Source organism: Trichosurus vulpecula, chromosome 4 (assembly GCF_011100635.1).
Source record: "Trichosurus vulpecula isolate mTriVul1 chromosome 4, mTriVul1.pri, whole genome shotgun sequence".
NCBI classification, from domain to species: domain Eukaryota; kingdom Metazoa; phylum Chordata; class Mammalia; order Diprotodontia; family Phalangeridae; genus Trichosurus; species Trichosurus vulpecula.
In genome coordinates, this window is record NC_050576.1 from 124722767 (window position 1) to 124735698 (window position 12932).

The 12932-nt window shown below is 37.8% G+C and overlaps 1 protein-coding gene across 1 annotated transcript in view; it reads right to left on the minus strand.

The window, feature by feature from the left end:
* Positions 1 to 12932, minus strand: part of RAB3GAP2 (RAB3 GTPase activating non-catalytic protein subunit 2) — a 132661-nt gene that overhangs the window by 88140 nt on the left and 31589 nt on the right. Inside the window, exon 3 of the mRNA XM_036754764.1 lies at positions 7555 to 7678. Coding sequence (XP_036610659.1) covers positions 7555 to 7678 — 124 coding nt within the window. The remainder of the gene's footprint in view (positions 1 to 7554; positions 7679 to 12932) is intronic.

Sequence of the window (12932 nt, forward strand, 5' to 3'; positions counted from 1 at the left end):
CATATTCAGAGTTCTGATTACCAACTGCATATTTCCCTCCATCCTATTTTTCCCATTCATCACTCTCTCACTCTTTTTTTATCCTGTCCCACCTCAAAACTCTGTTTTGCTTCTGACCACTGCCTTCTTTTATGTCCCCTCCCTTATACCAGCACTACTCCCCTTCTCAACTCCTTCCTCTCCTATTTCCCTGTTGGATAAGTTACATTTCTATACCTGAGTGTATATTATTCCTCCTTGGAACCAATTCCAATGAGAGTGAATTTCAAGTGTTGCCTGCCACCCCCTACCCCCACCATTTCCCCCTTCACTATAAACATCCTTCCTTGTGAGCCTCTTTTATGTGAAATAATTTCCCCCATTCTTCCTCTGCTTTCCCCTTTCTCCCAATGCATCCCACTTTCTCATCCCTTTATAGTCAACTAACACCCATAGCCTCTCTCTATGTATACTCCTAACTGCCCTAATAATGAGAAAATTCTTAGGAGTTACAAGTATCATCTTCCCATACAGGAATGTAAATAGTTTAACTTTATTGAGTCCTTTAGGCTTTCTCTTTCCTGTTTACCTTTTTATGCTTCTCTTGAGTCTTATATTTGAATGTCAAATTTTTCTATTCAGCTCTGGTCTTTTCATCAAAAATGCTTGAAAGTCCTCCGTTTCATTAAATACCCATTTTTTTTTCCCTATGAAGGATTATACTCAGTTTTGCTAGGTAGGTGATTCTTTGTTGTAATTCTGGCTCCTCTGCTTTCCAGAATATCATATTCCAAATCCTTTGCTCCTTTTAATATGGAAGCTGCAAAATCTTGTGTGATCCTAACTGTGGTTCTACAATATCTGAATTGTTTCTTTCAGGCTGCTTGTACTGTTTTCTCCTCAACCTGGGAACTTTGGAATTTGACTGTAATATTACTGGGAGTTCTCATTTTGCTATATCTTTCAGGAAGTAATTAGTGTATTCTTTCGACTTCTATTTTACCTTCTGGATGTAAGATATCAGAGCAGTTTGACTTGACAATTTCTTGAAATATGATGTCTAGGGTCTTCTTTTTTTTATCATAGCTTTCAAGTATTCCAACAGTTCTTAGATTCTCTCTCTTTGATCTATTTTCCAGGTCAGCTGTTTTTCCAATAACATATTTTACACTCACTCTTGTTTTTTTCATTCTTTTGACTGTTTTATTGTTTCTTGATGTCTCATGGATTCATTAGCTTCCTCTTGCCCAATTTTAATTTTTAAGGAATTATGTTCTTCAGTGAATTTTTGTACATCTTTTCCCATGTGTCCAATTTTGCTTTTTAAGGAGCTATTTTCTTCAATGGATTTTTGTGCGAGGCCAATTCTGTTGTGTTTTTTTCCCCACTAGCACTCTTATCTCATTAACTCTCTCAGGAATTTTTTTGGGGTTGGGTCCAATTAGCATTTTTCTTTTTTGGTTATAGCTGTTTTGAAATCACTGTCTTCTGAGTTTCTGTACTGATCTTCCCTGTCACCATAGTATAGCTTTTTTATGGTCAGGTTCTTTTTTGCTATTGTTTGGTTTTTTCCCCAGCTTATTTCTTGACTTTTATATCTATGTTAAAATTGCACTTTGCTCCCAGGGTCCAGGGGGCATTGTCCCAAGCTTCAGGAGTTTCCTGCTGCTATTGTTAGAACTTGTTCTGTGTGTCTATAAGTTTTCAGAGCTTCCAATGTGGTGTGATCCAAATTGATGCATGGTCACTGCCCTCCTGGCCTGTGCTCTGGTTCTTATCAAACATAAATATATTGTATAGGTTGTCCATCCAATTGCATGTCCCAATGTGGATAACAGATATTCTTCAACTCTTTGGTATTTCCTATGCTGCTTGTCAGGCCAAACTCATGAAGGGATACAGATATCCTCCAGGGAGTTTTATAATGTTTTATAATTGGTATGATGTCATCTGTAAACAGGAGCATTTTACTAATAACATATTTATGTAACATTTCAATATACAAAGCAATTTCTAAGTCTAGAAATTCCTGATTAGCTAATATTCTTATAGTTGGTACCATGTAATTTTTAATGAATTAAAATAATCATGGCCTCTAAGGTAACTATACATTAAGGGAATAATACAAACTCATTCTTTTCCACAAAGTCCAATGCTTTCCTCAAGATGAAGTGATTAATAATAATTTATATTTATAAATATGTAGTATATGCTTTGAATATACTCTCCCAACTCCTATGTTTAGTAGCAGGCTGGCCCATAGTAGGAAGCAGTTACTTCTCATTTCAGGGTTCTAGGGGACCATCAAAGGGTTGGGAGTTTCTTTCTAATACTATAGCTCATGAGCCCCTGCTAGTTTGCCTTCCTCCATTGATTATCACTTGATATCAATTATTCAATCCAATTTAATTAGCTTTTTAGTTAGGGACATTTACTAAGGTTGTGTAAAAAGAGCAGTTGGGTACAAAACATTCCCTTGAAAAGTCTGACACACTTTCCCCTTAAGTACATATAGAATCCAAGGGATTTTGCAGTTTTCTGCTTGCTGTCTTCCAGTCAAAGGACAAAGGCTTTCTCTCTTTACATTCTCCTCTGGCCTCTCTAACAATATTCTTTACAGGGCCTAGCTGGAAAAGTCTCCCAAGCTTGCCAATTAAAACTCCTGAATTCTGAATAGATGTGCTATTCTATACAAAACATAGGGCATGACTGAGTTTTTTGAGCCAATACTAATACAGTTCCTACGTGGCTCCATTTCATTTCATTCAATGTCCTTCAGTCTCCCAAATTTATCGAGGACTTTTCCATACCCACTTAAAAGCCTCTGATTGATTAGCCTGTTCAACAAATATGTCTAGGCCTCATCCACACTTAGTCCACTCCTCTGATTGACTGATTCAATCAAGACGACAAGGGTCTCTCTAATTACTGAGATACTAATCTAGGTACAATGCTTAAACTGTAGGTTGGCCGACTCTGGCCTCAACCCACAGTTTAAGAAATGCTAAAGGGATCACAAGGGGAAAAAGTTTAAGAAGCCCTGATTCTAGGACATTACTCATATACTATCCCCAATTTAATGATTGTTATCCTCAGCAAATCTTTTGGAGTATATTTAACAAAGTCCATAGCCCCAAATCCTAGAGAGCTTAATAATGAATTGTGGAACTTATGTCCTTTTGGTGAAGGCCTTCCCTAGTGCCTTGTATTGCTGAATTTCAGGAAAAATTTATGTGGTACAGTTTGTAATTAAATCTAATAGTTATTATTATTCTTTATTTCTAAGTACATGGTGACACAATTTAACAAACCAACATCATTTTACAAAGTTCTAAAGGATTATTAACTGGTTTTAGCACTTAAAAAAAAGTTGGTAAACCTAAAACAATAAAAAATAGGAAAAAAAAAGAAAACAAAGTCAGTCAATCACTCTACCATATTTAGAGTAACTAATAACGATGCTGATCAGGTGAGAATGCCTCTGCTGATTCAGTCAATCAGTCAGAGGTATGAACTAAAAAAAAAAAAAGAGATATGAACTAGGTGTGAACAAGACCTAGACATCATTTTAAAATCAATCAATCAACAAAATTTGATTAAGCTGAAAAATCCTTGAAAGCCATTGAGTAAAATGGAAAGATCCTTGTTGGTATTTGCTGAGGATATTAAACCATATTCTGCTGGCCTTTTAAAAATATCAAGCCATGCTGGAAACTGGAGACTTAAAACATCTGGCTGGAAGAGACAGTAGTTAGCTAAGTCCCTGGGAGGGAATCACTTGGAGCAAAGAGAAGACAGAGAGCATCTGTCTCCTACTCTGCTTCTAAGGAAAATTTTATGAGTATTCTACAAAGGGAAGAGGAGGAGTTCCAGCACCAGGAAATATGAATTACTCCTTTGCCACATTTTAGTTAAGGACTCTATAATGGTGGGAAAGTATGCATTAGTGGGTGGGTAGAGAGGAGAGATGCTATTTTATATGTTAGTAAATAACCCTTTTCTGAAAGCTAATTAAGTCTGATCAGCTAATTGATATAAAATAATAATGGTAGAGAAAAGCATACTGCTAAGTGCTCCTGAGGAGCTACAGAATTACAAAAATCAGCCCCATAAGATCCCCTGGAAACATGAGGGAAGATGGAGCAGCTGCCTTCTGAGGACCCAACTTGCCAATATGAATGGGAGTTGGGTTAGAAGTCCCAGAGTATATATTGTTGTTAACTTTTAATAATAACGATGATGATGTTAAGGATGATAGGACACAACCACACAATAAGGTTTACACATAGCTTTCTTCACAACAACTTTGTGAGACTGGTAGTACAAGAATTATTATCCCCTGATACGGACTTCATAACAACCTGGAAAAACCTACACGACATAATGCTGAGTGAGTGAAGCAGAGCCAGGAGAACATTATACACAACCACACATATATGGATTCTGTGAGGACCAACCCTGACAGACTTTGCTCTTCTCAGCAACACAAGGTACAAAGACAACTCCAAAGGACTCACGATGGAGAATGCTATCTACATCCAGAGAAAGAACTATGAAGTATGAATGCAGATTGAGGCATACTTCATGCTCGCCTTTTTCTCCCCTTTTTTTTTCTTCTCTTTTGTTTTTGTTTTTGGGTTGTTGTTTTTTTTTTTGTTGTTGGTTCTGTTTCTTCTTTCTCATGATTCATTCCATTGGTCATAATTCTTCTCCACAACCTGACTAGTGTATAAATTAATTCAACGCGAAGTTATTCATGGTAGTTATATGAGATTCCATGCCGTCTTGGGGAGGGAGGGGGGAGGGAGGGGAGAAAATCTGGAACTCAAAATTATGTAGAACTGTGTGTTGTAAACTAAAAAAAACAATTTAAAAAAAAAGATACTGGGGAAAAAAAAAGAAAAAAAAGAATTATTCCCCATATTGCAGACAAGTTAACAGAATTTATGTGACTTGCTCGGAGTCACAAAACTAATAAGTGTTAGAGAGTTGGATTTGAATTTTAGGTCTACTACTCCCTTCTTCCTCTCATGCCACTCCCATTTGGGAGAGAATTGTCCTCCATTCTTCCCAAGAAACATCCCCCTTTTGCTACATGCCATAAATATCCAAGACTCTGTCTGTATTGTGGGCTTCTTGGTTTAAGGAGTTCCCACATGCATATGTGCCTTTCTCTTGTAATCAATCAGGGTACTATCCACATCTTATGGAATCATGACTTTTGGTTAATATGTATTGTGTGTGTGTACAACCTTATTTCAGATAAGAGTGAGATTCACCTGATGCTAATTCCCTCCATGCCTTCCCCTATGTCTGTATATTCTTCTGAGAAAATACTAAGTTCCTCCCCCCCTTCTTCCTCCTTTCCATACTAGTGTATTCCTTTTACTCTCTCTTCTCTTCCTCCTGATAAAACCTTCAGAACAAAGCCAATCAATTCACCCCATCTGGAACCTTTGCTTTCTTTTTCTTCCTCTTGTTTTTAATTTAATTCCCTCTATATTCTCTGAAGACATTAAGGTTCTAAAAAGAACTCTCTATTATTACTTTCTATTATATGGTGGCACTACAACATCGTACAGCTCCTTCCAAGTAGTCAAATAAATTTACCTTTCTAGGTTTCTCTTGACTCTTCTATTTTTATTTCAAAGTCCCTACTTAGCTCTGGTCTTTTCATCAGAAATGCTTGAAAGTCCTCTAAATCCTACTGAAGGTCCATTTCTTCCCCCTGCAAGACTAACGTTCAACTTTTTGCAGTTGTTATTCTTGTTCGTAAGCCTTTACTGTTTTCCTTTTGGAATACTGTATTCCAAGATCTCCTCTCTTTATACAGAAACTTTTGGCTTTTGTATGAAGATCCTGATTGAGATTCTTTGGTACTTGAACTGCTTCATTGTGGATGCTTGCCACACTTTTACTGGACACCCAAGATCCGAATTTTGGCTATGAAATTCCTGGTACTCTTCATTTTGGAATTTCTTTCATGAGGTAATTGGCAGATTCTATCTTCTCTTGCCCTCTGATTCTAATAGAACTAGGCAGTTTTCAGTCATGATTTCTTGAGAAATAGTATCCAAGATTTTTTTTAAATCATGGTTTTAAGGGAGTTCAATAATTTTTAAATTATCTTTTTGACCTGTTTTCCATGTCAGTTGCTTTTGGTATCAGTCATTTTCTTCTATCTTTTCAATCTTTTGATTTTGTTCTAATATTTTTTCTTGCTGTCTCATGGAGTCACTGATTCCTGTTTGGTCTATTCTAGTATTCAGAGAGTCTGTTACTTGTATAAAATTTACCATGCTTAACCCCACTCGTACCTGAATTCTCTTTGGACCATTAGTTTTAAAAAGGCTCAGTATCTTTAACAAGCTAAAGAAGGGGCCATAAAATTTTCCATGAAAATAAAAGTATAAAAATCACATTCCTCTGTAGGATGCACTCCTAACTCATATATCCAAAGTACTTTTCTCAGCTAACACATGATAGAAGCCTCTTCACTCTGGAAGCTCATTTAACCCTGGATTACTTAATTCACAAACACCCTCCACTCCTGAGGCCTCTCCCTCTGACTGGCTGATTCCTCCTAGAATCTCCATTTTTAGAAGGTGGCCCAGGGAAACCATGTCTTCCTCTCTAAACTACCCTCTTTGCTCATCTCCACTAGACTTTCTCTACTATGCTCCTATACTTTCATCCCATCACTTCTTTTCAGCACTCCTTTATAACTTGTCATCCCCCATCAGAACATAAGCTCCTAAGGGCAGAGACTGTCTTTCTTCCTGCTTGTCTTTGTATTCTGAGTGCTTAGCACAGTGCCTGGTACATTGTAATTACTTAATAAATGCTTGTTGAATGACTGATAGATTCCACCATAGATCCCAATTATTTGAGACCTATTTTCATCCTGGAATAATAGAGAAAATTTTTCTATAAGGTTTATGCTATCAAGGTTAAACCTGATTATAAGTATTTTATATCTGATTCTATTTTGACTAAAACTTGTCATTTTCCAACAGAACACTCTTGAGGGCAAGGACTGTTTCATTTTTTTCTCTGTATCCTCAGAGCCTAGAATAGTGCTTTGCACATGATGGACCCTTAATGTAAATTTAATGTATGTCTCCCAAATTCATATGTTAGAATTTCAATACCTAATCATAAATTAAAAACATTTGGCTAAAACAAATAATTATTTCAACATATTACGATTTAAATTAAAGCTGAAGATATCTCCTACATCACAACAGAATAGGCATCATGAACCTCTAGATCTTGAATGACACAGAGCTAAGCAATACTCATGAGTACACTGGATGCCACTGACATGCCTAACATAGAGTAAGTCATATAAAAGAGAATGAGATAAAGCAAAAAAAGGGAATAGGAAGAGAGAGTAAAAGGAAAAGAGGAAAACACAAAGAAAGACAAAGAGAACATAAACAAATATCTCAACCGAAATAAACTACACTAAGATCACAGTATTCAAACCATAATCCAAAACTCAAGCAAATAGTAATGATGAAAACTTCATTTGTGAAGTTCAAGAAATTTCAATGAACTAAAGAGTATACTTACGCACTAGAAACACAGCTTTTTGTTCCCGAGCTATCACCATGAGATCGTTAGTTGGAGATAAGGATAAAACACAATCTTGAAGCCAATATGATTTTTGAGTTTTGCAAGTAGCCTCTTCTTCTTCCTGCGGGGGGAAAAAGTGGTAGTTATTTGCATGCACCCTCAACAGTGATATACTAAATAGGCCTCTTCTGCTTCAGTTCCGTGTTCCAAGCTTCATTATCCCTCCACCCACCCACCTGTATCTCATTCTCTCTAGGCCATGTTCTTGACTTTCCAAAGTGACAAGTAGCAAATCTATGAAATAATCTATCAACTGTGTATTTATTAAACCCTCACTATGTGGCAACACTGTGCTAAACAGAAAGGATAAAAAGAAAGGCAAAGACAGTCCCTGCCTTCAGGGAGCTCCTATACTGAGAAAGAACATATTAATTTATCATTTAGTCAGCTAATAAGACCACCAGTATTTCTTAAGCACTAATTATTTGCCAGGTACCGTCCTAATTCTAGAGATACAAAGAACATTCCTACACTTAAGGGATTCACATCCTAATGTTCATGTACGATATGTGCAATGTAAATGGAAGGTAATGTCAGAGGGGAGGTATTAGAAAGGAGTAGGTTGGGGAAGACATGTAGATAACTGAAATATCAAGCACATGATTATCTCTGTGCATAGTTTATGTAGAGCTGAAGAGTAAGTCATGGTAATGAAGCAGACTGAGCAAGTAGAAACTTAAGGTATTTAAAGGGAGCATCAATATGTATGTTGAGATCTTTTAGTAGGAGGGCAGAAGTTGGGGTGGAAATAGACTCTTAAGATAACCACTAGAACCAGGAAAACATTGTACATAGTAACAGCAACACTGTGGGATGACCAACTTTGACAGACTTAGCTCTTCTTAGCAATGCAAAGATTTAAGACAATTCCAAAAGACTTATGATGGAAAATGCTATCCACACCCAGAGAAAAAAACCATGGAGTCTGAATGCAGACTGACGGCTTACCATTTTTCCTTTTCCTTTTTGTTTTTTTTGTTTCTTGCAGTGTTTCCCTTTGGTCCTAATTCTTCTTTACAACTAATGTGGATATATATTTAATATGACTGTACATTATGGCCTATAACAGATTGCATAACATCTTGGGGAGCAGGAAGAGGAAGGAGAGGAAGAAAATTTAAAACTCAAAATCTTATAAAAGTGAATGTCGAAAACTTAAAAAAAAAGATAGATACTAAATTAAGTGAGGAAGGAAGGAGAATATATGAATTAAAGTGCAAGCAATACTGTTAAGCATGGTAGGGATGCATTGCCAACATGAGCCAGTCAGATGATAGTGTGAGAACATGGAAAGGAGTGGAAAAGGAAAAGATTTAAAATTTAGGAAAGTTTCTTAATTACGGAGTAGGCATTCTATAGAGCATAGCTGGAGGGGTGGGCAGGTTTGAAGTGGGATGCTAAAGGGATAGGGGTTGAGAAGGATGGATTAAGGGACCAGGCAACTGAGAAATAGAGAATGAGGTTTGTACATCAGCAGCTAGGGGTTCAGAATTACTGGGATGGGGAGATTATGAGGAGGTGAGTGTGTTGTCTACTAACCACTGAGTCCAGGTACATTTCTAGTGGTTTAGATTTTCATTTATTTTCCCCTTCATGTGGCCAGAACATCTCTACATTGTCATCCTGTCCCCCACAATCCCCCACCGAAATGCGAAGCTCGGCTGAGACTGTGGAGAAAAGCTGAAGACTCAAGAACATTCATTCATTAGGCTGTTTTTGCACACGCAAAAATCCCAGAGGTCAGGGCAACATCAGATGTGAAGGAGGGCTCATTCCCAAAGCCCTCTGGCCCTTACTGCAGAAGATTGTTCAAGGTCCTCTTTCGAGATCCAAACTCATGGCAGATATTACTGTGACCTTTGAGGTAGGCTCACCTCTCAACAAGCAGGAACAAGTGGAAGCTTGGCCTTAAAGAGTCCAGTCGGGAGGCAGAAGGCTGAACTAAAGGGTGTGAAAAAAGTGGTATAAGGGTGTTGGGGCTGTTCTGGTGGAAATTGGCCTCCAGGGAACTAGAGAAGTTCTGCAGTAAAGGTAGATCTGGAGAGTGGAAGGTGGGCCCTGGGACAAAGTCAGAGGCCAAAAGGAAGATCCGTACAGAGTAGATAAAAGGTAATTTCAAAGGAAGGTACTAGGAAGCTGGGTAGACCAGGAAAGACCTTCTGTAATAGGTGGAATCTGAGCTGAGTCTTGAAGGAAATCAGAAGCAGAAGTGAGAAGAGAGAGCATTCCAGGCATAGGGGACAGCCAGTACAAGGGTTTGGAGATAGACAGTGACTTATACAGGGAACAATAAATAGGCCAGTGTTGCTAGAATATAGAACGGATGGAAGGGAGTAAAATGTAAGAAGACTAGAAAGGTAAGAAGGGGATAAGCTGAATAACTAACAAAAGGCCTTGTTCTGGAGGTAATAGGGAGCCACTGGAGTTTTATACGTCAGGCCTAAACTTTAGGAAAAACTTTAGCAGCTAAATGGAAAAGACTGGAGTAAGGAGAGACGAGGAGGAAGACCAACTGGAGGGCTACTACGATAGTTCAAGCAAGAGGGTTGAGGGCCAATACAAGGATGGTGTTTATGTGAAGGGAGAGAAGGGGATGTATATGTGTGTATAGACATACATAGATGTATATATGTGATACATACACACATATAACATGCGTATCTGTCTGCGTGTATATATATATATAGTATGCGTATTTATATACACAACACATATAAGAGGTATTGTAAAAGTTTTCTTCCTACAATAAGTTCTAGAGATGGATTCTGTATGTGGAGTGAGAACTATCTCTACTATTAACATGTTACCTTAATCTTACCATGTTTATAGTTTAATAGTAAAGTGCCTTAATCCAAACAGCATTTCACACCATGAGGTTGCTTGGTTGGGGAAATATTCTAAAGACTTCAAAGTGTCCCTCAATTCACTCTATTCAGGCGGCAGCCTACTTCAGCTGTACATAGGACATATTTTGTTCCTAGACCTTCAAACAGAGTTTTTAGGATTAGAGATTTAAAACTGGAAGAGACTTTAGAAGCCAATGAATCTAATGTCCTCATTTTGCAGCAGGAGACAAAGGCTTTTGGAGGCTCACTTGCCCAGAGTCACACCGCTAGTAAGTATCCAAGGTGGAATTTGAACCCAGGTACCCCTGACTGCAAGCACAATATTTCTCCCACTATATATACCACACTGCCATCTCCATTGCTAAGAATACTAGCATTTAAGTTTGCAGTCCAGCCCGCAAAGCCTTTTTAACCCACAATAAAGGATAATGTATTTAAAGTAGTGTACAACTTACAAAAAATAGTGTAATACTGTAGGTCAGATAAAAGGGCTAAAGATTGCAGAAAATAGAGACAGGCCAGATGGTAAGGCCTGGTGGTCCTGTATCTCACTGGTAGAAATAGAGTTCTTAATTCTGATCTCATTCAAGATGAAGAGAATCAAGCAGACAGTGGAAGAGAGAGAGAAAGGGACCAAGGATGGTAAATCTTCTTACTAGCAGTTAACATTTGTATAATATTGTACAGTTTGCAAAAATGCTTCACATACATTAGGCACCTGATCTTCACAACACACTGTGAAGTACGTAGTACAAATATTACTATCTTCATTTGACAGAAACAAAAACTGAAGGCTAGGAGAAAGTCCTTCAGGTTCATAAGTTCCACATCCTCGTTGACACCTCACTATCCTTCATCCCATAAACTAAATTAGCTGGTAATTCTAAATCATTATGATCTCTTGCATCTGACTCTTGTACTGCACTATACTTGTATTGCCACCACTTTAGTTCAGGCTCTCATTATCTCTCTCCTATATTGCAACAACCTCTTGATTGGCTTCCTTGTCTCAAGTTCCTCTCCACTCCAGTCTATGCTCCACACAGCTGCCAAAATGATTTTCCTAATTTGCATGTGTGATCACGTCATTTTCCTACAAAAAAAAAAAGTCTAGTGTCTATCTCTAAGATAAAATATAAATTCCCCCATTTAGCTTTAAAGCCCTTCAAACCTGGCCCAGGTATATCTTCCTAGCATCACTGAACTTCACTCCCCCTTCTTTACTCTGGAATACAGCCAAATTGGCCTTCTCCCTGTTCCTTACACACAGCACTCCCTCTCATTTCTCTGTGTTTTTGGCAGTCACCAGCCTTGATTCATAAAATGTCCAAAGTGGGTAAAATACTCATCACTCAGAACACTAGGTTTTATAGAAATGTTTTATTTTAGATTACCTATAAACATTTTCATAGAAGACAATATTATGAACTGTTCTTTTTTTATTTAATATTTTTAGTTTTCAGCATTGATTGACAAGATTTTGAATTACAAATTTTCTCCCCATTTCTACCCTTCCCCCCACTCCAAGATGGCATATATTCTGATTGCCCCATTTCCTAGGCAGCCTCTCTTCTATCACCCCACTCTCCCCATCCCCTTTTCCCTTACTTTCTTGTAGGACAAGATAGATTTCTATGCCCCATTTCCTGTATATCTTATTTCCTAGTTGCATGCAAAAACAACTTTTTTTTGAACATCTGCTTTAAAAACTTTCAGTTCCAAATTCTCTCCCCTCTTCCCTTCCCACTCACCCTCCCTAGGAAGTCAAGCAATTCAACATAGGCCACATGCGTATCATTATGTAAAACCCTTCCACAATACTCATGTTGTGAAAGACTAACTATATATTGCTCCTTCCTAACCCATCCCCCTTTATTCGATTTTCTCCCTTGACCCTGTCCCTTTTCGAAAGGGTTTGTTTTTGATTACCTCCTCCCCCTATTTGCCCTCCCTTCTATTGTCCCCCCTTTTTTATCTCCTTCCTCCCTCTTTCCTGTGGGGTAAGATACCCAATTGAGCATGTTATTCCCTCCTCAGGTCAAATCTGATGAGAGCAAGATTCACTGATTCCCCTTCACCTGCCCCCTCTTCCCTTCCTACAGAACTACTATTTCTTGCCATTTTTATGTGAGATAATTTACCCCATTCTATCTCTCCCTTTCTCCCTCTCTCAATGTATTTCTCTCTCATCCCTTGATTTTATTCTTTTATATATTATCCCTTCACACTCACCCTGTGTCCTCTTGTGTATATATATATATATATATGTATGTGTATGTGTATATGTATATGTATATGTATGTATGTATGTATGTATGTATGTATGTATGTATGTATATATGTATATTCCCTTCAGCCACTGAGGTCTCATGAATTATACACATCATCTTTCCATGTAGGAATGTAAACAAAACAGTTCAACTTTAGTAAGTCCCTTATGATTTCTCTTTCTTGTTTACCTTTACATGC